At 37.1% G+C, this 27261-nt stretch overlaps 1 protein-coding gene across 1 annotated transcript in view; it reads left to right on the top strand.

Annotated features, from left to right (window-relative positions):
* Positions 1-27261, top strand: part of TMC1 (transmembrane channel like 1) — a 62134-nt gene that overhangs the window by 14157 nt on the left and 20716 nt on the right. The window contains exons 5-11 of the mRNA XM_040541178.1: positions 1821-1911; positions 3220-3301; positions 9022-9128; positions 10359-10457; positions 16007-16149; positions 21790-21934; positions 22126-22320. Coding sequence (XP_040397112.1) covers positions 1821-1911; positions 3220-3301; positions 9022-9128; positions 10359-10457; positions 16007-16149; positions 21790-21934; positions 22126-22320 — 862 coding nt within the window. The remainder of the gene's footprint in view (positions 1-1820; positions 1912-3219; positions 3302-9021; positions 9129-10358; positions 10458-16006; positions 16150-21789; positions 21935-22125; positions 22321-27261) is intronic.

The following is a 27261-nucleotide window of genomic DNA, read 5'->3' as shown; positions in this document are numbered from 1 at the left end:
ATATATTTTCTCTTATTTATTTGAGATGGCTAGAATGTAAGAGTGGAATTATTTTGCAAATCAAAGTGAAAGAATGAGATGTAAGCCAGAATATCTCTGAAAAACCTGAGTGACTTGGAAAATGCTAGGGTCTCAATCACTGTCAAAGTTAGCTAAGTACAGAAAAATCAGAGTCAAAGAACCAGAATATAAATGTGATCCAGAACCACAGTATAAGTACAATGTGATGCAGAAGCATGAAGTAAGAGATCTCAAGAGCCTTAAAAAGACTCTGACTATATTTCTGAGGAACAATTGGAAGTGGTGAGGAGGAGATGGTACACGTGAATGTGCGTCTGAAGGGGTGGCTGCATGTTCTTTTTTTTTTTTTTTTTTCTTAATCTGAGTCTGTGCATGCCTTTCACCACAGGGAAAGAATATAAAAATAAAAATAATAAAAAAGAACTGACTGGCTTGGGACCCATGTCACAGTGTGTAGTTTTGCTTCTACCAGCCTGAGTCCTTAAAGGAGAAAATTAGAAAATTGGTGGAAAAAATCATGCTGTAGTCCTGTGGCTGTCAAGAGAACTGACACTTGTCCTGATGCCTCACCATTTAGGTTTAGGTGTGAGTGGGAAGGTGAGAGTGCTCAGAAGGCTATCAAAGAGTGAAAGTTGAACTCAGTAATTCAATCTGAATCATCTTGAAAAGTATGAAAACAACAGTTTATTGGGAGCCTTGGCACTGGGAGGTAAAGAGAGTAGTGTGATGGGTGTCTAGTTTATACAAGTCTTCAAAAGAAAATAAAAAGATTAACCTAAGCATTTGTAGTTACTAAAACTACAGTATTATACGGTAAAAAACACAGTATTTTATAAGATGTAGAAATTTTAGCCAAGATTTGAAAGGAATTTTGATGTGGCTAATAGCATTCTTCACGTTACTTTCATTCTCCTTTATCACAGCAACACCACTGTTTTGCAAAGCCAACGTCAGATTTTGTAGTTTGACACAATCTTTTTGCTTGCTCATGTGAGTAAAATCTGTGAGCAGCAGATATAAACATGATCATTATTTTCACTCAGTGAACTTAGAGTGTCTAAAGAAGCACCTCTAGAGGAATGTACATCACAATTAATATTTTCCCAATAATTTTTTCCCAAGTGTAATATTTAATATAATATAGAGTGCTCTGCAGTTGTCCAGTGTGATGATACAGTAGTACAGTGAGAATACACTGACAACTAAGAATTCTTCCTCCATTTGCCGGTGTTTTAGGTAAGGATAAGTGACTTTTAGGGCATATTTTGTCAATAGAGAGATACATGAAAGTTATGATTATAAATGAGATGAAATGGATGAAATACTAGTACGTTCTTGGCCTTAAATGTTTATTATTTTAATCCATGGACATCATGCCTTTTAAAACAATTTAAAAAATACAATTTAAAAAATCTTTCCAAATTTGTGTCATCAATTTGTGTTCTATATCTTTATAAGCAAAATTTCAGTCTTTTGGGGACCACTACAAAATTTTTCTTTATAGTTACAGATGATATATGCAGAAATTCTGAACAGCTGAATTAAATATAGTCTTGGGAAGGATAGGCACAGGGGAACCAAGGCTCTAGTGTATACATGTCTATGTACTAAAAATGAAAATAAATTTTTCTTAGGCAGATGGACGACAGAATCTCAGAGCTTTTCTTTCTAAGCTTTACTAAGGGAACAAGTTCACACAAAACTCTATAAAGACTTAGAAAAACTACATTACTGTGGTAGACACAATATTAAGTTTACTGCAGCATCATCTATACCTCTCTTTTGCACTTATTTTCCAGGGAAGCCCAGCTTTTTGTTGAAAAGTTTGAAGGTGCTCTTGGAAAAGGAAAAGGAAAAAAGTTCTATGCATACAAAGTGATGATGACCAAGGTAAGTATGTTATTTTACTAACTTCCTGTAATGCAGAAGGGGAGCCTTTTGAAGATTACTGCCACATGTACCCATCTTCCAAAATAATTTTCCTTGTCTTAATTTGAAATTTAACACTTTTGTTTCCACTGCTCTTACATGTAATAATTTCAAATGCAAGCTCACAATTTGATTGAGACATATATCGAGATAAAAATGAACAGTATTGCAAGACCTGCAAAGACACATATCTGGTCATGTATTTAGTAAAAGTTAATTTTTCTTGGCATAAATTATGTTTATCTGTTGACTGGATCCTAAGACCTGTCTTTCTCTTGATCTTGTGAAAGATCAGAAAGTGTCTTTTTGTTCCACAGAAAAAATACTGGGGCATCTCCACTAAGCCAAGACTCTAGAGCTATATCCTAGATATATTCCAGAAAGCAATACAGCTCTGCAGGATTGTGACTGAAAGACTGAATGGTGGTTGCTGGTCCACATTATACGTGTTCTGGCAGGACTTTGGCCTAAGTCAAAGTAAGGTCCCATGGACTAAATACCCACTAGCAGTCTTCTAGAGTACAGTTTAGTTTTATGCTTAAAAACTTAGTTTTACGCTCTGACACAGCTTTAAATTGCAAAGATAAGTGCTGTAAATTGGGATGATTTTGGAGATTCACTAGGAAAAAAAAAAAAAACAACAACAAAACAAAACAAGCAAACAAGAAACACACTCCTGATCTAAACTAAAATGATGATGCAGAATAATGTTAAGCACATTTGGCAAGACCACTTAATCTGGCCAGCATCACCTTTAGGTAGACTGGCTTTTCTGCAGGCAGATGTGTAGTCAAATCTTATTAGCATTAATATTCACACAAATAAATAATTAGGCTTTCAAACTCAGATGTGCACCAGAAGCTCAATTACAGAAGTTATACTTATCCATTAGACAAAATACTGAGTAGAGTAATTGCAATTAAATGACACAGTTTGAGCTCCAAATCTGAATTTTGAATATCAAAGGAAAGAACAAATTAAATTCTCAGAAATAATTAAAAAAAAAAAAAAGAATGGCATGAAAGGAACAGATTCTTTAATCATTTTTCTTGTGGAAGACATAGGGACTTCACCCAAAGCCAGTAGGAAACATATTCAGAGGAAATAAAAGGAGATAGTTCTTTATAAGCTAGTGTTTCTGTTGCAGTGGGCTCTGCCAAAGGATGCTCTGGATGATTAAGGGTTTTCATTAGCTCAAGTGGAAAATGCACATTTGGGGTCAGAGATTATGTTTTTGTTTGCTTGTTTTTAATATGTAACCCTTTTCAGAAATGGATGAAATTTCAAAGAGATTTTGAGAATTTTAAGACAGCCTGCATACCCTGGGAAATGAAAATCAAGGAGATTGAGAGTAAGTACTTGTGAAAGGTAATAAAGAATAATATCTAGTATTATATTTCTGATGCATGCCAAAATTTTAAATTGCTTTTCAGTTGTTTAGAAATACCTATCTGTATTCAATGTGTGGTATAAATGTAATAAGTATTTCTTCTTTCATTAATACTTATTAAGCTTGATATAATAGCTTGTTGAAAAGTTCCTTGAGAGAGTGTTAGCCAACTTACGCAACAATAAACAGTGAACAAATTAGGAACCAGTGTTGAATTTAATCCTGGAAAACAGATATTGGGATTAGCTGTTGTCTACATTTACTTTGCTTGTATTCGTATTATAATAATTTCTGCGACTTTTGGTGGTGGTGGTGGTGTTTTTTTTTTTTTTCTTTTCTTCGTTATCTTGAGCCCAATGTTAGAGGTCTTACAAAGTTATTTCTCTCATTTTCAATCATATAATACAACATGGAGCAAAAATTAGTGGTCTTGGACATCACCACATACTAGGCATAAATATAAGGAGAAAAATGTAGTTAGTCCTATGGGTATGTTTCAGAGTAAGTTTTTGGCATAGGTTTTAAACTGCATGTCTCTCTTTGAAGGAAATTCAGGTTACCTTCATGGGTACCTTACTGAGGTTCTGTCACCAATGAATGCAGCTGAGAATGCAATAGTGCCTGACTTTAGAGAAGTTGCCTTTTGGAGAAGCTGTCGGTTGTGTCAAAGTGCAATAGCCACAAGAGCAGGAAAATGATAAATTGTGAATTCTGTGGAGTTTTGGACTACAAAATAACCCTTGAGGAGAACTTATATAATGTCCTTAAACATATGGTCTATGGACTGCTGAACACATTATCTGTATACTTAGGGTGAAGTTTAGAAGAAGCTGCTGGATATGTATAGTTAAAATCAAATTCAGCAGCAGGATGCACATCGTAGCTTACTGGTATGGACACATAATAGACATCTTGAGAATGTGTGGGAATCATGTTTCTGCTAGTTTCCACAAAGAAGTAGTCCTGGCACAAGCCGTTCTTTTAGTAATGACTTTCAACTGGCACTTTTATTTCTTTGTAAAATATGCATTCAAAAATAGAAGTAGATGTATATTCCAGTCTTGCTTTCATATCTATTTACTTTTTCATTCACAATGAGTAATATTTTTACTGTCACCTGGAAGCTCTCAAAAGCATAGTAGGATAACACTTTTTCATAATCTCAAGAGGGAGGATTGTGAAATTTACTCTTTTTCTATTATATTTATTATTATATTTGTTCATCTCATTGCTAATGCAAATTGTTTTTATTTGTAGAAACAATCTTCTGTCTGAATACTAGTAAGTTAAGAAGTACACTTAGATTACAGTTGAGTCCAAAATTCTATAGTCTAGAAAAAAGACTTCGAGGAAAAAGCTCTGAAATATTGCATAAAAAATAAGTTTTAAATCACAATTTATTTGATTCTGGTTAACTCAAACAGTAGCTCTTAGCATGTACATCGTACTAACAAATATACAGTACTGAGATCAAGGTCATCTTAATGATGACATTGATGAAGTTGCCAACTCACAGACAAAAAGCATATTAAAAAGATATTAAAAAAGAAGTGAGAGAAACTGAAATTGAAGAAAACCAGTCAGTGTGTAAGGAAAGAGTACAAGGAAAGAGTAAATATTAAGATAACATTGAGACACAGAAAACAGACTGAAAAAAGGCTGCTTCAACTTTGACCTGATTGTCACCTTAATGTATACATAGATAGGATATGTATCGGTATTACAGTATTGGTAATACTCTAACAAGCTTAGTAAATGGATGTGTTCTTAATAATAGACCTGATTGACTTTTGACTCCTCGGTCACAGAGCCAATGGCTTTCTCTTTTGAGTTTAAGTTCAGTGCTTTGTAAAATGAAAGTAATTCTACTGCCTTAAGCATGTAGTATCAGACAACGAACAGGATGAGTCTGATACTGTTTATGAAGAATTCAACAGTAATAGAACTTTCGTTGCTTAAAATTCCCTTGGGACCTGCAGAACATTGAACAAGTGAGAGTATCTTGTTGGCACAGGTAACACCACACATGTAACCACTGAATCCTCCAGTACACCCAAAAGACTGAAGAGGGATTGAAGAAAGTGATTGAACACTAGGACTGGACACCAGGATCAATATTTAAAAAATAGATACTGCCATTAGACAGCATTATGTTTGTGAACTCTTGGTCATGTTAGCTCCCATGGGCTGTACTCTCATGGTAAAGTATGGTTGAATGAAGGAAATTGAACACGGTCTACACAACAGTTCATTTCCAGAGGAGACAGTACAGTGAAATAAACTGCAAATAATATCATATTGTGACAGGTAAAGTAGGCTGTTTGGACCACTCTTGGAAATCTAGTGATATAAAATGCTCTGGCAGAGTTCACTGCTACAGAACTGGGTCTGTACAACTGCTTTCCACATTGCTACACAGTACAGCATGTGCAAAATATTTTGTGTGTGTGTGTATGTGCATGTGATAATTTTTTACCACCAGGACACAGAAGGGTATCTGGCATATTTCTTCCTCATTGTCAAAAGCAGGCAGGGTTGCAGAGAGGTTGCAAATGAAATGTAAATTAAGGTCCTATATGACGGTGAAAGGTCAGTTAGGCACTACTGGGTAAGATTGCTTTGACTTAACAAGAAATATTGTACTGGTGAAAAAATGTTAAAAGAAATAAAATGCTTTCTTTCATGCAAATGTAAAAGCATAGGTAGCTATGCTGCCCTACGATCACCAAATGATGCTGGAAAGCTGGCGAAAAACATTACAACAAACATACTTCATGAGAACAACAGAACTGTGAAATTCACATGAAGTCAGTAGAAATAGTATAGTTTTATGTAAAAGAAGTCAAATGAAGAATGGGTTGTACTGGTGCAAGTGCTGTGCCTTGCCTGTGCCTGGGATACTACTGAACTGAAAAATTCTTTGGGACATTGCTTGTACACTAGAAAGACCTAGGAAGAAAATGATTCATGCTAAGCAAGCTCTGCTGTGCCTATGGACAAGGAGCAGTGGGATTGCTAATGTTTAGACAATAAAATTCTTGAAAGAGTTTTCCTTTCTGTGATAACTGTAATCAACAATATTATTAATCAACAATATTATTTAATAATAATAAATGAAATAATAAGGAAACAGGATAAAGAAGAAAAAAGGAATTACTAACTATTTTTAAGCCCTAGCAAGCAAACTTTCATCTTTAACCTTCAGCTTATTTATGTAACGTTGCCCGGTATAATGAATAGGGACCTTGTTCTCTCAGCACTCTTCCATCGGGTCTGACTCTTTCAGGCTGCCAGCTATCTAGAAAGACTGAGTATCAGCTTGAAGTGCTGTGTTACCTCAGACAGCCTCTCTGCTTCAAGCTCAGAGTCCTTTACAGCAAAGGGAGCCCAGCTTCAAAATAACACACATCAAGGTACGCTGTATGCATCATCCATCTACCTGAAATAAGTGAATCTGCTTTTTTTTTTTTTTTTTCTCTTCACATTCAGGAGAGGTAGAAGTTGATAATTAAACATATGAAATGCTTACATTTGAAAAAGAGACACTTTTATAACACAATGACACTATTAATTAATTAATTAATAATTTCCTTACAGAATAGGCATTCAGTAGTATCTTTGCAACAGGGCTCAATGGGAAACACATTGCTATATTGGGACAGGGGAAGCTTCTCTGTTCCACAGCTGTAATTGACATGGTTCATTCCAATGCATAGTATAAATAAAGTATTACACTTTCATACGTACCTGGAACTTGCTGTACCTCAGAATAAATTTAAAATGCTGGTGAAACTAGGACTGTTTTTGTTCATGGCTGGTTCACACTGTTTGTACGGTTTTCCATGATCCCTGTTGCTCTCTGTTTTGACCTGCCTACTTCAGAAATTTAGTTAGAGGCATCCATAGCAAAATTATCCTTACCCCCAGCTAACCTTTTCACTTATTAGAGATTTCTGGTTTTACCAGAAAATCAATATAGGCCATAAGCAGTCTGTGCAGCATGACTTGCAATACCTGTATGGATGCGTGCAATTCCAATGCACTGCCTTAATGCACGTGTTCCAGTTGGATAACTGTGATTTCATCAGGATAAATGATGAAAAGCTGTAACTAGATTAATGAAAAGAAACCATTCCTAAAAGAAGAATGAAGATATTAATATTGACCAGGAAGAACACATCCAGCATGATTAGATTATTTTATTTTATTTTATTTTTATTTTTAGTCCATAGCAACACCAAAAACTGTAGCTGTGTTGTAACTGGTTAAATGGCCCATGACAAACCAGGCTGACCAAAACATGTCTGCACATAGACTTTTCAGTAGGTAGAACACTGCTAAGATTTTTCATGCAGAATTTCAAAATTGTAGTTTCATTCTGAACTGTGAATAAAGTAGATTTTAAAATGCTGAAATCCTTAACAGAGTGTTTTTGTCATTGTTGTTTTTTCCTTCCCTTTTCATAGCCCAAATAAATATCTCTTATCAATGGATCTCTGTTTACTCTCTGGGATTATGCCAGTTTAAGTGTGTTAATTTTTTTTACTTTTTTTTTTTTTTTTAAATAATAGAACATGCATAGATTAGCCCCAGATAGTACCAACCATGTTAACCTAATTTAAAAAAATGGAAGAATTTGTTGTCGGCTTTGCAAAACAGCCTGTGTATACCAATGTAAACTCCTCTGCACAGAGTGATTATTAGCTTCTTGTTTGTTGTAAGAGTGCATCAGGCTCCTTAGGTAGACTGTGTGTGAGAAAACCTGGGGAAAGGTCAGTTTTTCCATGTGAAATCTGCTATTTTCTAGCTCAGATGAGCAAGACTGCCATCTGTTCTCTATCTAGCAGAGTGGTGCTGTAGCAGCTTGAGTTTAATTTGATCTGTTACTTCTGTTTGGCCTCATTTGCAGAGGTATTGGTAAAATCACACACTTAGTGCTCTCTGGTTCTCCTGCAACCTCCTCTTCACATACGTTTGGGTCAGTGGTCTGGAGCGGGGAAGGTCCAAGGTCTGGTTTGATGGGTTAGCCTTTGCTCGTGGGTTTGAGGGGAATACACAGATAGCAAATTAAGAGAAAGAAAGAATAAAACACTTGCAGATCTTTTTCTTCTTCCGTGGTGAACAACTCTGTCTCCACTAGCTAGCTTAAAAGAGCACTTTAAAGTACTTTATGTCCTTGGAACGACTACTCCCACTAGCTAATTCTGTGGTACTTCCTATTAACACTGAGGTGGTACTGGCTTAACATGCCAAAAATGCTCAAAATACACATGTATTTAAAAAAAAAGAGAGAGAGAGGGAGAGGGGGAGAGAGAGAGAGAGAGGGAGAGAGAGAGAGGGAGAGGGAGAGAGAGAGGGAGGGAGAAAGTGTGACTTACTTTGATTCCTGTCATTAGAGGATTTCATACAATTAAATACCATAGTACTTACATGACCGGAAGTACTTTGTCCAAGTAATATTTTTGCTTTTTGTTTTTTGTTGTTTCTGTTTTCTCTACCACGTCAATGAATGCTAGCATGTAAACTGGAAGAAAAGTTATTAGAATTGTAGTAGTAAAGAAGATGAAAAACACTCCCGTATTTAGTTTATTTTAAGTAAGCTTTGAACAACTTCATTTTAAGGTAAAGTAACATATAAAGTTAACTGATCTGCTCCTTTTTCACATCTTATGTTTTCATAGGTCACTTTGGTTCATCAGTAGCCTCTTACTTCATATTCTTACGCTGGATGTATGGAATAAACATGATTCTCTTTGGACTGACCTTTGGACTTGTAATGGTGCCTGAGGTGGGAATTTTTTAAATTATCATTTTTTAGATTGTCATTGAGAATTTCTGCCTTTGCTGTGACATTTCATAGGACTGGGCCTGCAGATAGATTTGTAATCTCTTTATGCTCCATTAAAAAGCATTAAGGTGTACTAAGGTCATGAAGGTGTACTTCATGGAAAGTTGTCTTTAGAGAGGTGTCTTGGAGTAGACCTAACAGAAAAATGTATGTAAGGATGTGTCCCAAAAGTGTTTTTGCAGAGACTGGGATGGTGTTAAACTTTTTTTTTTTTTTTTTTTTTTTTTAATAGAGAAAAAAGTAGAGGAGCTCAGGCAAAGAAGCAGTCAAGTGGTGTATTAAAATGTGCACTGCAAAGACAAAGATATATTCCAAGGCTCTGAGGCACCCTGTACCCTTTCCAGCAGCCTTCGTACTCATATGTTAAGAAGGCTGAACAGGCTGTAAAGTCACAAGAGAGGCACAAGTTAAAAACCGTGCCCAGAATATGTACTTCAAGCAGAAACCACTTTTGTAAAATAAAATATTTATTTAGCACCTTTAAGGCACTTTAGTACCTTCCTAAAAAGAGGGCTTATATGGAATTAAAAGTGTTGTGCCATCTCCCTGATTTCACTCTTTCACATTCTCACACCTTCTAGTGAGCAGATGGCAAACTGTAAGTTAGGAATTTCCAGCAGTTTCCTAGTACACCATTTCAGTAGTGTGATTCATCTTTCACTGAGGCCAAAACAGAGAAAATGACAAACTATATACAGGGAGAGGCTTAGAAAGGGCGCTGTAAGGACATATACTGTGGCTTGGCAAGTATCTTGCCAGAGCAGTGGGACTCAGAATCCAAATTGAATCGTAGCATTTTCCCACACATTTAACAAACCAATAAAATTCATTATGCAAGAAAAATGAATCTTCTGGTCTTGTCTGTAAGACACAGCCCACTCATCAATTTGAAATTCTTTGTTGCCTTTGAATGTAGGTGACACAACTTGATAGCACTTTGTTGCTAGTGAAATGTCACTTTAAATTTAGAAAAGACCATTAATGAATACTTTAGGCATAGGTTCAATCTTAAATGTCAGAAGCCATGAAAAGAAGTGGAGAAGTAGGTCATCCTCACTAGGGAACTAAGGAGCACAAAATAAGTCTTCCTAAGAAGTGACAGATCACTATCCCTTCCTTTTGTTGGTATTTTGCTTTAAAATGTGAATTGCTCTTATTTCTTGGTTCCAGGCTTTGATGGGCAAGCCATATGGCTCTCTACCTAGAAAAACTGTCCCAAGAGCTGAAGAAGCCAGTGCTATGAACTTTGCTACTCTCTGGGATTTTAGTGTAAGTGCATAATTTTGCAATATTGCATATTCAGACGACTTTTTTGTTATTATGAACTTTGGCTTCATTATTTAATAATCAGAGATTTAATATGGAATATTTCAGGAGAAAATAGAAGTAGAATTAATTTACCACCCCCCACCCCCCACCCCCTCAAAAAAAAATATCTATGTATAGACATTTATTTCAGGTAAAAAATGTATCAAACTCAGTGTCTACACGCACATCTCAGTATCTGAAGCAATAAAAAAGGCTTATGGGAAAGAGTCTCAAAGTTGGATTCACAGCCCTGGGTGCAGTCTGTCCATTACTTAAAAGATGAATTCAGTCTTCTGTATTTATGATATTAGGATTCCACATTGGAGGATGCAGAATGGATAAGAAAAAAAAATCCAATAATGTGCTCTGTAGTTTTTTTTTTTTCTAAAATTGAATGTTGTTTTTAGTTTTTCTCTGTCTTATATAATATATAGATATTTTAGCCAGATTAATAAGGATGTTTTAATTCTTTACAGTTGATGTGATGCCCTGCCTAACCTAAGGTTCTATACGTCCTATACTGACAGACTAAGCAGACTAATCCTAAATATGCCATACAGCTTTTTCTTCCTGAAAACAACTAACCTAATTTTGCATGTGGCATTTCTCTGCAGTTGATCTCATTATATATACGGATGATCCAATTTTGTATAAGGCTAGCTGATGATAAATTCAGTATTGCAATACATTGGTTAGAAGGTTTTTATAATTCTCTATGGGCCATGGTCAATGTTATCAAAAGGTACTTTTCACCTGTGAAACAGTGCAACCATCTAATTAAGATTTTCCTTCAGATTAATGAAAGCAGCATCCACTGAGTTAAGAGTGATTTCTATCTCAATCTACTGCATTCTTTCTTTTCTATAAGGAACATCAAAACTTAGGGACTTATGCATATAACTATATTCTAGCACTTTAATTATTTTAGCAGCAGGAAGCATGAATATACTTCATAGAACAGCTTGGGTTGGAAGGGACCTTAAAGGTCATCCAGTTCCAACCCTCATGCCATTGGTAGGGATGCCACCCACTAGATCAGGTTACCCAGGGCCTCGTCCAACCTGGTCTTGAACAGCTCCAGGGATGGTGCATCTGCAAACTCTCTGGGCAACCTGTTCCAGTGCCTCTCCACCCTCACAGTGAAGAATTTCCTCCTAACTTCTAATCTAAATCTCCCTTTTTTTAGTTTAGAACCAATCCCTCCCTTATTCTGTTATTGTTTACCCACTGCAAAAAGTTGCTCTCCATCTTTTTCATAAGCTCTCTTTAAGTAATGACAGGCTGCAATAAGGTCACCCCAGACCCTTCTCTTCTCTAGGCTGAACATCCCCAGCTCTCTCAGGCTTTCTTCGTAGGAGAGGTGCTCCAGGCTTTGATCGCTTTTGTGGCCCTCCTCTGGACCTGCTCTAACAGCCCCACATCCTTCTTGTGCTGTGGGCCCCAAACCTGGATGCAGCACTCCAAGTGGGGCCTCACAAGGGCAGAGCAGAGGGGCACAATCACCTCCCTCCACCTGCTGCCCACTCCTATTTTGATGCAGCCCAGGATGTAGTTGGCCTTCCGGGCTGCAAATGCTCACTGCTGGCTCATGTCAAGCTTTTCATCCACCCCAACTCCTAAGTCCTTCTCTGCAGGGCTGCTCTCCATGAGTTCTTCTCCCAGTCTGTACTCATGCCTGGGATTGCCCTGACCCAGGTGCAGCACCTTGCACTTGGACTTGTTGAACCTCATTAGGTTCACAAGGGCCCACTACCCAAGCTTGTCCAGGTCCCTTTGGATAGCAACCCTTCCTTCTGTTGTGTAGACTGCACCACTCAGCTTGGTGCCATCTGCAAACTTGCTGAGGGTGCACTCAATCTCATTGTCTATGCCATTGATAAAGATATTAAACAGTCCCAGTCCCAGGACAGAACCCTGAGGGACACCACTCGTCACTGGCCTCCGCTTGGACATAGAGCCATTGAAAACCGCTCTTTGCATGTGGCCATCCAGCCAATTCCTTATCCACTGATATCCTTCAAAACCATATCTCTCCATTTTGGAGGTCAAGATGTCATATGGGATGGTGTCAATAGCCTTGCAGAAGTACAGGTAGATGACATTGGTCAGTCTTCCCTTGTATACTGACTGATGTAGTCACTCCATCATAGAAAGCAGATTGGTCAGACATGAAGTTGGATTGATTGGCATGATGTTGGAAGCAGACACATTTCTCAGGTAAAATAAACTCAGGTGCAGGTTCTTCCAGTTTACAGCTCAGTGTCTCCAACTTTTAACAGAATGACTTGTCTGTAAGTGGCCTCTCTGTGTGGGTTTGAAACCTTTGAGGCCCTGTCCCATCGTGTTGGTGCAGAAAACCGTGCAGGCTGCTGAGCTTGCAAGAGTATTTCCATTAGGGCACAGACAGATTTACATACTTCTCCCCTTTCGAGAGTAAAAATGGCTCTGAGCTCCCTTGAAGAAAAAACAAGCAAGCAAGCAAACAAAGAAACAACAACAACAAAAATACCATTTTAAGGTACAACGTTTATGCCTCTCCCTAATATTGACATTTTTGACTGTAGTTAGTCAAAATCTAATCTTGTGACGTGTAGGTCTCAGATAGGGTCTTTTGTTTTGTGGCTCAATACTCCAATGCAGAGCCTCACCTGACTTTATATGTTGGCTGGTTCTTGGATTTATTTTCAATCATCAGACACCAGTAGGAAGAATCTGGTTGTAACACCACAGAACATATAAGAAGACTTAACTTGATAAACTAATTTTCTCATTTACACGCAAAATCTTTCAGGCTTATTTGTTGCAAAATGCTACATTTAAAAGTAATGTAACATGTACAAAGTACAACGATTGCCTGTCTTTTGACTGCATAAAGTGATCAGATGACTTCTGCTCTATTTTGTCTCAAAAAGTGGTTGTTCCTCCTTGGATAAAAATGGATAAAATGGATCTTGACCTGTCTAAAAAGCCATCTTGCATTTTGCAACATTTTGCAATGACTGCTGCATAAAATGACATTGTGTCTGGTTCATCAGGGTTACATATTTGAATGACAGGAAGAGTATGTCTAGACATATACATGGGAAATTAAATGATTATGACATTTTAAACTGAGAAATTTAAACATCAGAGAAATAGTGAAGAAAAATGAATTGTATAGTGACTTGGAGAGTGTAAAGAGAGTGGAGACTAAAGGAGGTTTATACAGCAAATGGGAAAAGAGTTTTTAAAAGAAATGGATTTGAGAAAAGATGAATGAAGACAGATGGTGAAAGGAGGGGAAAGTTTATAACAGCTGAGAGAAACAAGATCTGACATATCTGAAGAAGAAAGTCTAGAGAATTACAGCAGCAGGTAACACCGGGAGCAAATGCAGTAGAAATAAACATGGAACAGGCCAGTGAAAAAGATGGATCCCCTGAAATATTGAGGGCAAAAAAGAATTTTTTTGAAGCATGTCAAATTAAAAAGTATTCCCTGAAGACTTTGACATGTTTAATTAAGCAGTGTAGGAAATAGTACCTTTCATCTGATAGCAGTTGTTGTATGTTACAAAGTAAGTTATACACAAGTGAACCCGTGTCAACAAACATTACTTCATACTCCCCCCCCCCAAAAATCACCATTCTTTAAAGTAGTGAAGAAAAGATGTTTTATATATATATATATATATATATATATATATATATATATTTCTACCCCTGATATTGTACTCATTTTACTGACAAGGCAAATAGACGCAGTTTTTTTTTTACTTGGCATTCTGTTTTAATACTGTATAATCTACAGTTCAGAAAATAATCCAAACCTAAAGGAATCAGACTATCAAGCTGCATTATACACAGTAGACCAATAATTTTATCTTACCCTTCTTTTACATTTGGGTAAGGAAATAGCAAAATATGTCTTCCATGAATGCCTACACAGCTAAAAATATTTCAAGTTTCATGGTGAAATGCTGTAGGCAAAGTCCAGGAAAAACAAACATACAAACAAACAAACAAACAAACACCTTACTGAATTACATATTACACACAATGGAGGAATTATCTCAGACTTTGCAGAACAATGACTTACGAGAGGTTTTTATACTCTGAGGGATATAAAAGGCTGACACCAGAACTGTGTCATGCTGTAAAGAAAGCTGAAAGAAAGCTAAGCTAACATGGAGTTATACGATGCTGTAATGAGCATAAAGATGCAAAAGACCAACTATTGAATTTCAATATGGCCCAACTGTGTGAAAGTTTTACTAGTAATTATTAATAAAGGCGTTCTATAACAATATTTCCCTTATCAGAAAAGAAAATATTATTACTCTTGTATGTATACGTATTTCTGAAAGCCAGTCTTATATGATGTAAAAAGAGATACATTGATTCCTAAATCAAGACATTTTGAATAATATTTTTATGATATATTAATATTTCATTTGCAGATTAGAATTGCAAACAAAATTTTTCAATTAACTCTGTGACAGATGTAGCAAGAGCTATAACTGTGCATATTGCAAGATAATATATAAGGGAGAGATATTATTTATTTTAAGTTATATGAGCTACTGAACAGCAGAAGGGAAGTAAATGGCTTCTTTAACTCACAAAAACGTCAGTTTACTGTATCAGTGTCAAAATAATGCATGATCTATCCACCAATTACATTTTCACTGAACTCTGTATTTGGCTTGAATTCATGCAGTCAGCTGGAGGTGTGGCCATGGAGAGTTGTCATTTGAAAGTTTCTAGGTACAGTCTTCTAGGAGGAGATTTCTTGCTCTAACTTGAGGATTATCAGGAAACTTCAGGTATTTAGATCATTTTAGATACCAGCTTTTTTTTTTTTTTTTTTTTTTTTTTTTTTTTTTTTTTTTTTTACTGTTAACCATTTACTAGTAAATTATTTTGAAAAATCAGCAATATGACTTGTAGAAGAGAAAGGGATCCTCATTAAGGCTTTTAGAAAAATAGATAAACTTCGAACTGCTGAAAAGATACATTTGCATTGCATTCCTTATAAACCTGGAGTCAAAGCGTTAACAAACCCTGCACACTGAATAATTATTCAATAAAATGCAGCTATGTATCGACTAACATATACTGAATGATCACCCAGTGAACAGCAAACAACATTAGACAAAGAATGTGTATGAGAATTTTATATTAAAAAGAATATACAAGAAATGTGGAAATGAAGCAAAAAAATATTGTATTTTTGCTGGAAGTAATTTGTAAAACTAAGTATGTGATTTTTTATTTTTATTTTTTTTTTCAGTAGAAAGACTGTCCTTGTAGTTTTAAAGATAAAATATTTGCAAATTGACATGAAATATTCTGTCTTTCTAAAAATTACAAAAGGAGGGTTTGTCCATCCTGTGAGCTTTATTATAGTGATGCTTATAACTGTTCTGAATGCATTAAAATTAATGTTTCAGTATGTTGCTGTTGGTAGAATTCTAATTAAGTGCATAGCTAACAAACTTATGATGTTAATTTTTTTTATTGAATTTTCAGGGCTTTGCACAGTATTCTGTGCTCTTTTACGGTTATTACAATAACCAGAGGACAATTGGATGGCTCAAGTTCAGGATGCCTCTTTCCTATTTCCTTGTCGGAGTTGGGACTATTGGCTACAGCTTTATGATTGTCATTCGAACGTAAGTTCTGTTTGGCTTTGGAGTGAAGTACATTTTGAAAGACATGTAATATCGATGTTGATCACTAAGACTACCTTTGAAAAAATACACTTTGGAACACAGTAATGGAGCTAAAATGCAAAGAAAGGCTGACTTCTGTCACAGAATCATAGAATGGCTTGGGTAGGAAGGGACCTTAAAGATCATCAAATTCCAACCCCCCTGCTATGGGCAGGGACACCTCCCAACAGACCAGGTTGCTCAGAGCCCCATCCAACCTGGCCTTAAATATTTCCAGGGATTGGGCATCTGCAACTTCTCTGGGCAGATCCTCCCTTAGTGAAGTCATTTTGACTGTCACCAACCACCTCCTTATTTTCCATGTCCCTTAGCATAGTTTCCAGCAGGGTATGCTACATGATCTTGCCAGACACAGAGGTGAGACTGACTAGCCTGTAGTTCCCTGGGTCTTCCTTTTTTGCCTTTTTAAAAATGAGGGTTATGTTTCCCCTCTCCCAGTCACTGGGAACTTCACCAGACTGCCACAACTTCTCAAATATGATGGACAGTGACTTAGCAACTATATCCGCCAGTTCCCTCCAGGACCCATGGATCAGATCCCATGGACTTGTGCACCTTCAGGTTCCTTATATAGAATCATAGAATCATAGAATATCCCAAGTTGGAAGGGACCCATAAGGATCATCAAGTCCAACTCTTGGCACTGCACAGGTCTGTCCAAAGTTTAGACCATGTGACTAAGTGCACAGTCCAATCGCTTTTCAAATTCAGACAGGCTTGGCGCAGTGACTATGTCCCTGGGGAGCCTGTTACTGTGTGCGACCACCCTCTCGGTGAAGAACCTATTCCTGATGTCCAGCCTAAACTTCCCCTGCCTCAGCTTAGCACCATTCCCGCGGGTCCTATCACTGGCGATAACAGAGAATATGTCACCTGCCTCTCCACTCCCCTTCGCGAGGAAGTTGTAGACTGCGATGAGGTCCCCCCTCAGCCTCCTCTTCTCCAGGCTGAACAGGCCCAGTGACCTCAGCCGCTCCTCATATGTCTTCCCCTCTAGGCCCTTCACCATCTTCGTCGCCCTCCTCTGGACACTCTCCAACAGTTTCACGTCCTTTTTGTACTGTGGTGCCCAGAACTGCACACAGTACTCGAGGTGAGGCTGGACCAGCGCAGAGTAGAGCGGGACAATCACCTCCCTTGACCGACTAGCAATGCCGTGCTTGATGCATCCCAGGATACGGTTGGCCCTCCTGGCTGCCAGGGCACACTGCTGGCTCATATTCAACTTGCTGTCAACCACAACCCCCAGATCCCTCTCTGCGGGGCTGCTCCCCAGCGTCTCATCGCCCAGTCTGTACGTATAGCCAGGGTTGCCCTGTCCCAGGTGCAGGACCCGGCACTTGCCTTTGTTAAACTTCATGTGGTTGGTGATTGCCCAGCTCTCCAATCTGTCCAGATCTCTCTGCAAGGCCTTTCCACCCTCATCAGAGTCCACAACTCCTCCAAGTTTGGTGTCGTCGGCAAATTTGCTCAGAACACCTTCTAGTCCTACATCCAAATCATTTATAAAGACACTGAAGAGGACTGGCCCTAAAATGGAGCCTTGAGGGACCCCACTAGTGACCATACAGATGGTCTCGAACCTGATCTTCTACAGCACTGGTGTGGTGGTTTTACCAAGCTGGGCATCTGAACTCCACCACAACCACTCTCTCTCTACCCCATACATCAAAGGAAAGGGGGTGAAAATACGATGGAAAGTCCTCAAGGGTTGAGATAAGGACAGCAAGATCCTTGCCCATTTACCATCATGGGCAAAACAGACCCAGCACAGAGAGATTAGTAAAATATGTTACCTATTACCAACAAGTACTAGAGCAGTGAGAAACCAAAAACAAAATAAAAACACCATCCCCCCATCCACCCTCTTCTATGTCCTAACCCTGACCAGTACAGGGGAACAGGGAATGGGGGCTGCGGTCAGTCCCTAATGCTTCGTCTTGGCCACTCCTTCACGGTCACTCTCTGTGCCTGCTCCACGTGGGGTCCCTCCCACAGGATGCCATCCTTCCCGAACTGAGCCTGCGGAGGCTGCCCATAGGCAGCAGCTCTTCAAGAACTGCTCCCACACGGCTCCGTAGCATGGGGTCCATCCCTCCCCCAGGAGCAAACTGCTCCAGCATGGGTCCCCGTGGGTGGCAGCTCCCCCCAGAGCCCCTGCTCCTGCGTGGGCTCCTCTCCATGGGCTGCAGCTCCGGCCTGGGGCCTGCTCCAGCGGGGGCTCTCCATGGGCCGCAGCCTCCTCCAGGCCACATCCACCTGCTCCACCGGGGGCTCCTCCACGGGCTGCAGTGTGGAGATCTGCTCCATGTGGGACCCGTGGGCTGCAGGGGGACAGCCTGCTCCACCAGGGGCCTCTCCAGGGGCTGCAGGGGAACTGCTGCTGTGTGCCTGGAGCACCTCCGGCCCTCCTGCTGCACTGCCCTGAGAGTCTGAAGGGCTGTTCCTCACTCTTCTCTTCCAGCTGCTGTTTTGCAGCACAGTTTTTCCCTTTCTTAATTCTGCTCTCCCAGAGGCACAAACAACATTGCTTATTGGCTCAACTCTGGCCAGTGGTGGGCCCCTTTGGAGCTGGCTGAACTTGGCTCTTTTCTAATAAGGGGCAGCTGCTGGATTCTTTTCACACAGGCCACCCGTACAACCTCTGCTACCAAAACCTTGCCGCATAATCCTAATTCAACTAGGTGGTTCATCATTCTTCCAGTCCCTGCCTTTGCCTTCTGGGACCCATGCCATATGGCTGGAGCTCTTGTCAGTGAAGACAGGCTAAATAGTCATTCAGTACCTCAGCCTTCTCTTCTCTGGATGACTGGGTCTCCTGTTTCTTCTGGAGAGGGCCCACAATTCCTCTAGTCTTCCTTTTATTACTGAGGTACTTATGGAACCCTTTCTTATTGCCTTTGATGCCTCTTTTACATGTCAAAGTCATATAAGATTCCTTGGGCCTACACTTATTTTTTTTTGGCATTAGCAGCTGTCTGTTGTGGAAGTGGGAAAAGTCCTTATTGAAATAACAGTATTTCTCTCCTGCAACTTCAAAGTGTAAAATAAGTGCGTAAAGTAAGGAACAGAGCTGTCAGCCCTTCTTGTCATTATGCTCTGCATCTAGCATAATGTCAGCTAACATTCAGGAAATTCAACTGTTCTTCCTTCAATGATACGTTATGTGCGTTACTTTCTTTTAAGAAGGAAGAAGACAAGAAAGAAAGAAACATATGGCAAATAATTCTCTGTGTAACTCACAGTCAGCAGTAAATGACTCTCAGCAAGACTATGGTGGTTAGGTCACATTTGCACAGTGGTAGAGAAGAATTAATACCACTGATCATAGTAAAGGTTTAATGTCCTGTGGCACAGAAAATGATTTCCAGCAGTGTTTTACCCAGGAAAACTATGCTTAATATTAATGCTAAAAACATAACATTAAATCAGTAGGAAGCATATGGGTAAGTGAAATTGGACCTAGGCAGTACAATTAGTGAGACATTTTTGGCTCTCAAATTTCAGACTTCAATTTTGTCCTAGGATCAGAATTAAAACAAATACTCATTTATTATTATTTTATAGCCAAACTAATTATTAGAATAGACTGTGATAATTCTAATATTTTCAGAGGAGATTGGCTGCTAGTAAATACAATATTTAATACCCTTGATTCCAGCAAGACGACCACCTACTGCAATAAATGCAGTTAGCTTGTAATGCATCTTTAAAAGTTAGCAAGGGTGAAAAGTGGAGCTTTGCAGGTCAAGATTCAAGGACACTTTTGAAAAGATCACAGTTAATTTATTTCTAATGTTTCATGCTGAGGCCAGAATTTTTCACTTTCATGAGCACTAGATTAAATTATGATCTGTTTTTCTAATATTACATCGTTTCCTGCATAGGGCAAAAGAATTTCAGAAGAAAAAAAAGTCATCAATTACACATATCTTTGTTTTTTTTAAGAAAAAAACTAATGCAATAAAAAAGTCATTGGTATAGCTGGAAACTGTCATTTAAAATATTTATTTGATAACGTATCTGTGAAAATTAGAAAAGTCTTAGTCTCAGAGAATCTATCAGAGAATCCCTCAGAATAAAACAAAGACCGAAGAGGAAAACTACAGCGTATCTAGTAGCTTCCCATCTGGTCATGTGACACTAAAGCTGATCTATAATTAGGTGATCTTAAGGACAGTTTTTGCAGTCTTCTTCTCTTTGCTGTTTCTCCAGAAAGCAATATAATGGGAAGTGCTACTGTTGTTATCCTGTTAACAGAGATCTGGGAAAGAGTGTGCATGTGTGAAAGAGGTAGTAAGATGGTATTATTATATTTAGGGGAAACATCTAGAATTATGGCTCCACTCTTCAGCTCTTCCTGTGTATGTCACTAAATAGAAACATTTTTGGTCTCATGGAAATAATATCCCAACCATATTCACTGTTTTGTTAGGAATTCTTGAGAAGGAATGATCTTAGTCTAGAAACCAGCAGCAGGGCAAATTCTCACCAAGACCCTTCATAAAGTCTCTCTCTTCTGTATATAATCTTTAAAAAACAAACCAAAAAAACAACCAACCAACCAACCAAACAAGCAAAAACAACTAAAAGAAACAATCAAAAACCAAACCAAACAACAACAAAAACTACCCCAACCAACCAACCAATCTCTCCTTTCCCCAATGGCTTTAGTTTATGCCAGCTCAGAAGTATTTGCCGTATTACTTACTTATGATTCTCTTCCCGGATATGAGAGTATGCATTTCACCGGACCATTAGTAATGTGATATATCGAATGTATTGATACTAACAACATAATTCGACTGCATTAGTCAGCTTTAAGGGGTGCAATTTTCTGTCCAAGAAATCAATACTGTATCCAAGGTTAAATGGCTTGTTCCCTACCAATATAATCCATACTTGTGCTTAATGAGTTGAATTAAGAGATGAAGTAGGCAAAAGCAAGACCACTTTTATTACATGAATGACAATAATTTGAAAAAGAAAAGTTAGTAGTCAAGATGAAATCAAATCACTGAAGAAAGAATTTGATGTTTGTGGATACTGTTATAAATCTTGTTTATAAGTGCATAGGAGATGAGAGGCAAGATAGAAAGCTCTAATAGAGTTTTATTTATTTGGTAAAAACAGATTTTATCCTGGTTGGTTATTTTAGAATTCTTTTTTTCCTCTTAATGAAGTCTATAATCAAATCTACTTCAGTTCAGGTTGTTCTGCAGCTTTCTGTTTAAGAGATCTTCTTGATATTGTGTTCACTATTGAGTTTCTTAACCAGTGGAAGTTCTATGAGATGTTCATGAAATAAATTCTTTTTTTCTCACAAAAATGTGTTGTGAGCTGATAAATAAAAACAGCTAAGAATTTCAAATCTCTGTCCTTCTCCCTTGTTTCAAACAGATTTTTCTATACTTGACTGATTGCAACATGGCTGATTGCATTGATAATATGTATATATATTTTTTTCAGAATAATGCTAGAGCTTTAGGAAGAATGAAAACAAACAAACAAACAAACAACATGATCACATAGCAAAACTTCTTCTAATAGGACCTTTCTATGTCTTTTTGACTTTTGCAGAATGGCAAGGAATGCAAATGAAGATGGTGGTGGAGATGACACTAGTTTTAATTTCAGCTGGAAAATGTTCACAAGCTGGGACTACCTGATAGGCAATCCTGAGACAGCAGATAATAAGTTTGCTTCGATCACTACAAGCTTTAAGGTAAAACAAAGCTCGCTAAAGAGATGTAAACAGATTTTATGAGACAATATAATTTTATCTCAAAACATGATGCCCAAGTGTGCATTTGCATCATCACAACTGATTTAACTGAATTCTAACTACTGGCTAAGCAATGTAGAGTCTTGACCATTTAAGTACTGATAATATTCTTTTGTTTTTAACAAGTGCAGGAAGCTATTGTGGAGGAGCAGGAGAGCCGAAAAGAGGAAAACATTCACTTGACTCGATTCCTGAGAGTTCTTGCTAACTTCTTAGCCCTATGCACACTTGCTGGGAGTGGCTACCTCATCTTTTTTGTTGTGAGAAGATCACAGAAATTTGCCCTGGAAGGTCTGGAGAACTACGGGTGGTGGGAAAGAAATGAAGTTCGTGCTAGCACATTTCTAAAATAGATGTGGTTTCAAACTGTCTCCGTACTCTGCATGTTGACTTTTTTTTTTCTTTTTTCTTTCTTTTTTTTTTTTTTTTCCCCTGAGAATTTAAGCACTTTGAGTGTGGGTGGTAAATGTGCAACAAAAGAACTCTTATTGTCTTTATGCTTTGGGCTTCATTAAAAGGAATATATATATATTTTTTTCAAATGTCCTTTGATATTCAATTTTCCTTTAAGACCTTCACCTTTCCTCTTTTGAGCCCCTAAAATTGTTTTTCCAGCCACTCTGTGGACTCACAAGATCTCCTCCAGGTGCCTAGTCTCTTGTTGCTTTCCTGTAGAGACTGGTCCAAGGAAAGTGACTGGTATGCAGCCACATCCAAAGTTATTTGGGACCTCAGAGGTACAACTCTGCAGTGCAGCAACAGCATGAAGCTTAAGCCTTCCAGCTTTACCTGCCCAGTCCAAGAGCACAATATCTTTTTTTTTTTTTCATTTTTTTCTTTTTTTTTCATTTTTTTTCCTTTTTCTTTTTTTTTTTTTCTGTTTAATGTTTTCTTCTAGAGTAAATGCAGTCCTGACTTATAGAGGTGTATAGTGAAATTGATTGTGTTTGCTGTAACAGTATGTAGTAGGCACTTGAATTCAGCATTACCATATAAAAACCTGGACAGGCTTTGTTTTTATTTAACAGACACACTGTTGTGCATATTGTAAAACTAGCTGTTCATTATTTAAAGCTTGTATTCTGACCTAGAGAGTGAAGTTGATATCTGAATTAAAGTAAGGCCAAAAGATGCCAGCCTCACAAAGCTAATGGCATGGATAATGGTAGAATGAGGAAAGTCAGTCCCTAACTTTGAACACCAAAATCTGTCACAGGAAGTAACATACATACTTCAGCAACTCACCTTTGGAATCCAGAGAAATAAGTCAGCTAAGATTGGATTAAATTATTTGATAAAAATTATTTCATTTTACTCTGGTTGGGAAAGAATTCTTGTAACAACTACTTGGCTTAATGCAACACAAGCTCTATATGTGACAACAGACTAGCAGATGAAGGTTGTTCAGAAGGAATTCAGTTTTCTCAGTTGAAAGGTGTGGTAACATATTTGTTCTAACATGGACAGTGCTACTGAAAGCTGTTATATCAGCTTATGTTGCAATCTGGAAAATACTTAAGCATATGAATGTTTACATTTTATTTTTTGTTTGCTGTACAAAAGAACACTGCTTAGGAGGCACTGTATCACAGAGACCTAGAGCAAGTGTTGCTAAACAAGAATGGATAAGGCAGTGTTGCTGTTATTTGGCTACAAATTTTTCCCTGTTGAGAAGCAGTGAACATATTTGTGAGGTACAAAATATTGCCTTTGATTGGGTATTAGTATTTAATGAGATATGTATATTTGGCTTCTTCTTAACAGCCATTTAAACATTTTTCTTTCTTGTTTTTTTTTTCTTATTTTCTAGATTAAGCTCTTACATTTGTGTCATGAATAAATGAACTGAGATTTTGATCAGAAAAAGACCATAAACACTTGGTGTACTATTTAAAGCAAGGAAAAGTGCAGCTTTTACATATAATTCAAGCAACTTTCTTCATAAAAAATATTCAGCTACTGTTGTAAGAATTTATTTTCACAATAGATGTATTAGGGGTTTAGGAAATGTTTACACATATTCATGGTGTCCTTGGAGCAATCTGGGGTAAATGTTTTTCATATATTCTGTTGCTGAAGCTCATGGCCTAGTAAAGTGCCACTGGTGACTTTGTGGACAAGACCTATTTCTCTCTCTGATTGTTGTCCTCTGTCATATTACTGCAAATCTATTCAAAACTGGGTTCAGTGAACCTGAACTTCATCTCACCAGTATCTAGTTCTTCAGGGTCATAGTTCAGTTGAAACTGTCTAGCCCATCACAAAGAGTAGGAAATTAGTGTGAAGAGGCAGACTAGGACTGTTAAGGTACTTCATCAGCCTTTGCATCTCTTCTCACATGTGGTTGTGGCCAGGTGGTTGGTTATGGATGAACAATGATTCTGTACATTGTAACAATTTCTCCATGACTATGGAAATTTTAATAAAATAGAGAATAATGCCACTGATTTCCTTGGTACAGTACTCTGAAATAAGATGAAAAGTACTGAATGGGAATTGACTTTTCTCATTTGACAAAAGATAACTTGTAGAACTACATTATATGGTGAACATCTCTTTGGTACATTGGTACTCTGTTTTGTCAAATATGTTCCTATACTGTTTAAAGATAAAATTACTTAAAAGCAGAATGAACTAATGGAGAGTCAGACTGATTTCTCTGTATCAGAATTATTAACAACATTTGGGCAAAGAGGAGATACGGCTTAGGGCATACACATTTTTTTTTTTTTAAATGTATAGCTTTAACATTTTAGATCTTGCAAGGTGAAACGACCCCATAGACCTTTTGCCAAAAACTTCCTGATATTTACTTTAATGTTTCTAGTAGTAGATATGGAGCAGACTTTCACTGGGTTTATTAAGCTATGTTGTCAATACTCTATTTAAATTGGAGAAATCATCAGGTGGCTTTTATTATTTTGAAATATAAATTTTACTTCTAATTGTCTTTTTAAAAATGAAACTGTATTAACTAGAAAAATAGTTGTTTATTACTGCTTTCTGCAGTAGATGCTAGACAAATCTGTGACTACTGCAGTTGTTGGTAGAAGATATGATTTATATTAACTAGACTACTTACCTTTAATGAACTTATCCTTTAATAAGCAAGCAGTTAGAATTCACCATTTAATGTTTAGCACACATTCATACGCAGAGGAGGCTGGTGTTTAGATGTAAATGCAGTCACAGAATTTCTTATCCAATTCATAGCAGCTTGAAAAGCTTGTGTAAGCAGTAATTTTCTAGCTTTCAGAATGTCATACAGATGCTTGGTGTCTAGAGTAGTTAGTGTTCTAGAGAGATGAAGAACTTTGTTTTGAACCAGGCTTTTCACTGATTAGTATATATATCTTCGTTGCTGTTCCTTTCTTACTCAGAAATGCTATCTCGGTAGGTCAGGGAATGTTTTTGAGATTCACTCAGCAGACACTGAAGATAAGACCATACTAGTTATGAACTGTAACTGTATCATGCTTACATGCAGCCATGCTGTCCTTCTTCTGGCATATCATTCTGAAGTTTTCAAGTCACACAGAACAGTGGAACTGTCAATGATATAAACAGTGGAAGAAAATCTGCTCTAGCACTTGAAGTTGACACAAAATCCAGAATATAAATTAGCTCCTTTCTGAATTCAAACTAAAGAACTAAAGTGGCTAAAATTCAATGGATAATATATTTCTCTCTGTTCAGTAAAATACTTCATAAAAAAAAAAAAAAGAAAGATGATGTGCTGTGAAACTATATGAAGGATGTTTATACTTTAAAATATGGAACCCATTATAGTTTCTGAATTTTGAAAACTCAATAAGTTACATTTAGTTTCAGTAAAACTTTGAATTTTGTTTTATTCATTTCTCACTTTTCAGCTTTACCAGTTTCTGTGCATTGCTTCACTTCTTATCTTTACGTTTTTTCTCCAGAACTAGAAATGTCTTTGAGATGGGGGCATGGTGAAGGCATGGCAAAATGCAGAGAGAAAACAAATAAGAAAGAATATTCTTACTTCAGATAAATAATAAAAAAGAACATAAGAAAAATATAGAAAACATTGAATGATAAGGAAAATCAGTGACTTGTATTCTGCTTTTCCCATAGTGAAGAAACAAAGAAACATTCGATGAAGTTAGCAAGTACTATATTTAAAACTGCCTAAAGGACATACCCTTTCTTCTAAAATACATGTTCATCATGTCTTCCAGTAAAAGAACTGGGTGAGAATTTGTAAGAGTGGGAATGTACATATTTAATAGAGAGTGAATTTTTTTGTTGGCATAGTGCTTTTCTGCTGTCATATTATTTCTGAGAACCAAGACCGATCTTCTATTCCTTGATAGCAGAAAGTTAGAAATGTGTTAAAATTTGCAGTAGTTCTAGCAAAATGGATTCCAGGATGGCTGAGAGTTGCTAAATTCAGAACAATTGATACACAATTATTATTATTATTATTATTATTATTATTATTATTATTATTATTATTATTATTATTATTATTAATTTTGTGACTAAATCAATTCCTTTTTACTTAATTGTTTCAGTATGAGTCATCTTAAATAAACATCTTTTTGTTTTGTGACTTAACTGGAGACAATGTTTTCTGTTGCTTGTTTTTTAGTCCTTTAAAGATGAGCTTTTTGTTAGGAAATTTTATTTGAAACTGAAATAAAAAAATGCACTTTAAAACTTTTCAATTACTTTCATTTTTGGCTGACACAGTTGATTAGATTTTGTACTATTTCACCAAAAGATTCAAGCATACTTGGAACAAATTTTAGCAATCGTTTAAGCATGCTGAATTCTTAGAATGCCTCACTCAGAATAAAAATGTGTATTCAATATTCCGTAGCATATATTGAGTATATTGAATTTCAAACTGTCTATGAAAGCTTGTTTTTCTCATTTTGCTTTCAGTGAGCTTGTTCCTTTTCCATTCTTCTGTGATGTGAGTTAATCTTGTTAGAGTCTTTTCAGAAAAACAGGCAGAAAGCATCAGGATTGATTTGAATTTGCTTTGCTTATGCATCAAGAATTAACTTTGGGTGAGATGTCAGATAATTTTAATTTAGCACGGAATTTTTAGAGAAATGTTTATATAGAACATGTATGTGTCTATTAGGAAGACATGGAAGAGACTTAGCATGAAACAGTACTGGAAATAGTTTTTTTGCTAAGTTCTATGACATAATTTTTTCTAGATTGTAGGTTGTACTTAAAACAGCTAATACTTGATATTTTTCTGACGTTAAAGTGAACTGTAAAATTGA

Source organism: Cygnus olor, chromosome Z (assembly GCF_009769625.2).
Source record: "Cygnus olor isolate bCygOlo1 chromosome Z, bCygOlo1.pri.v2, whole genome shotgun sequence".
Taxonomy (NCBI): domain Eukaryota; kingdom Metazoa; phylum Chordata; class Aves; order Anseriformes; family Anatidae; genus Cygnus; species Cygnus olor.
The sequence above is the reverse complement of the archived record's forward strand: the minus strand, read 5'-3'. Positions and strand labels throughout refer to the sequence as shown.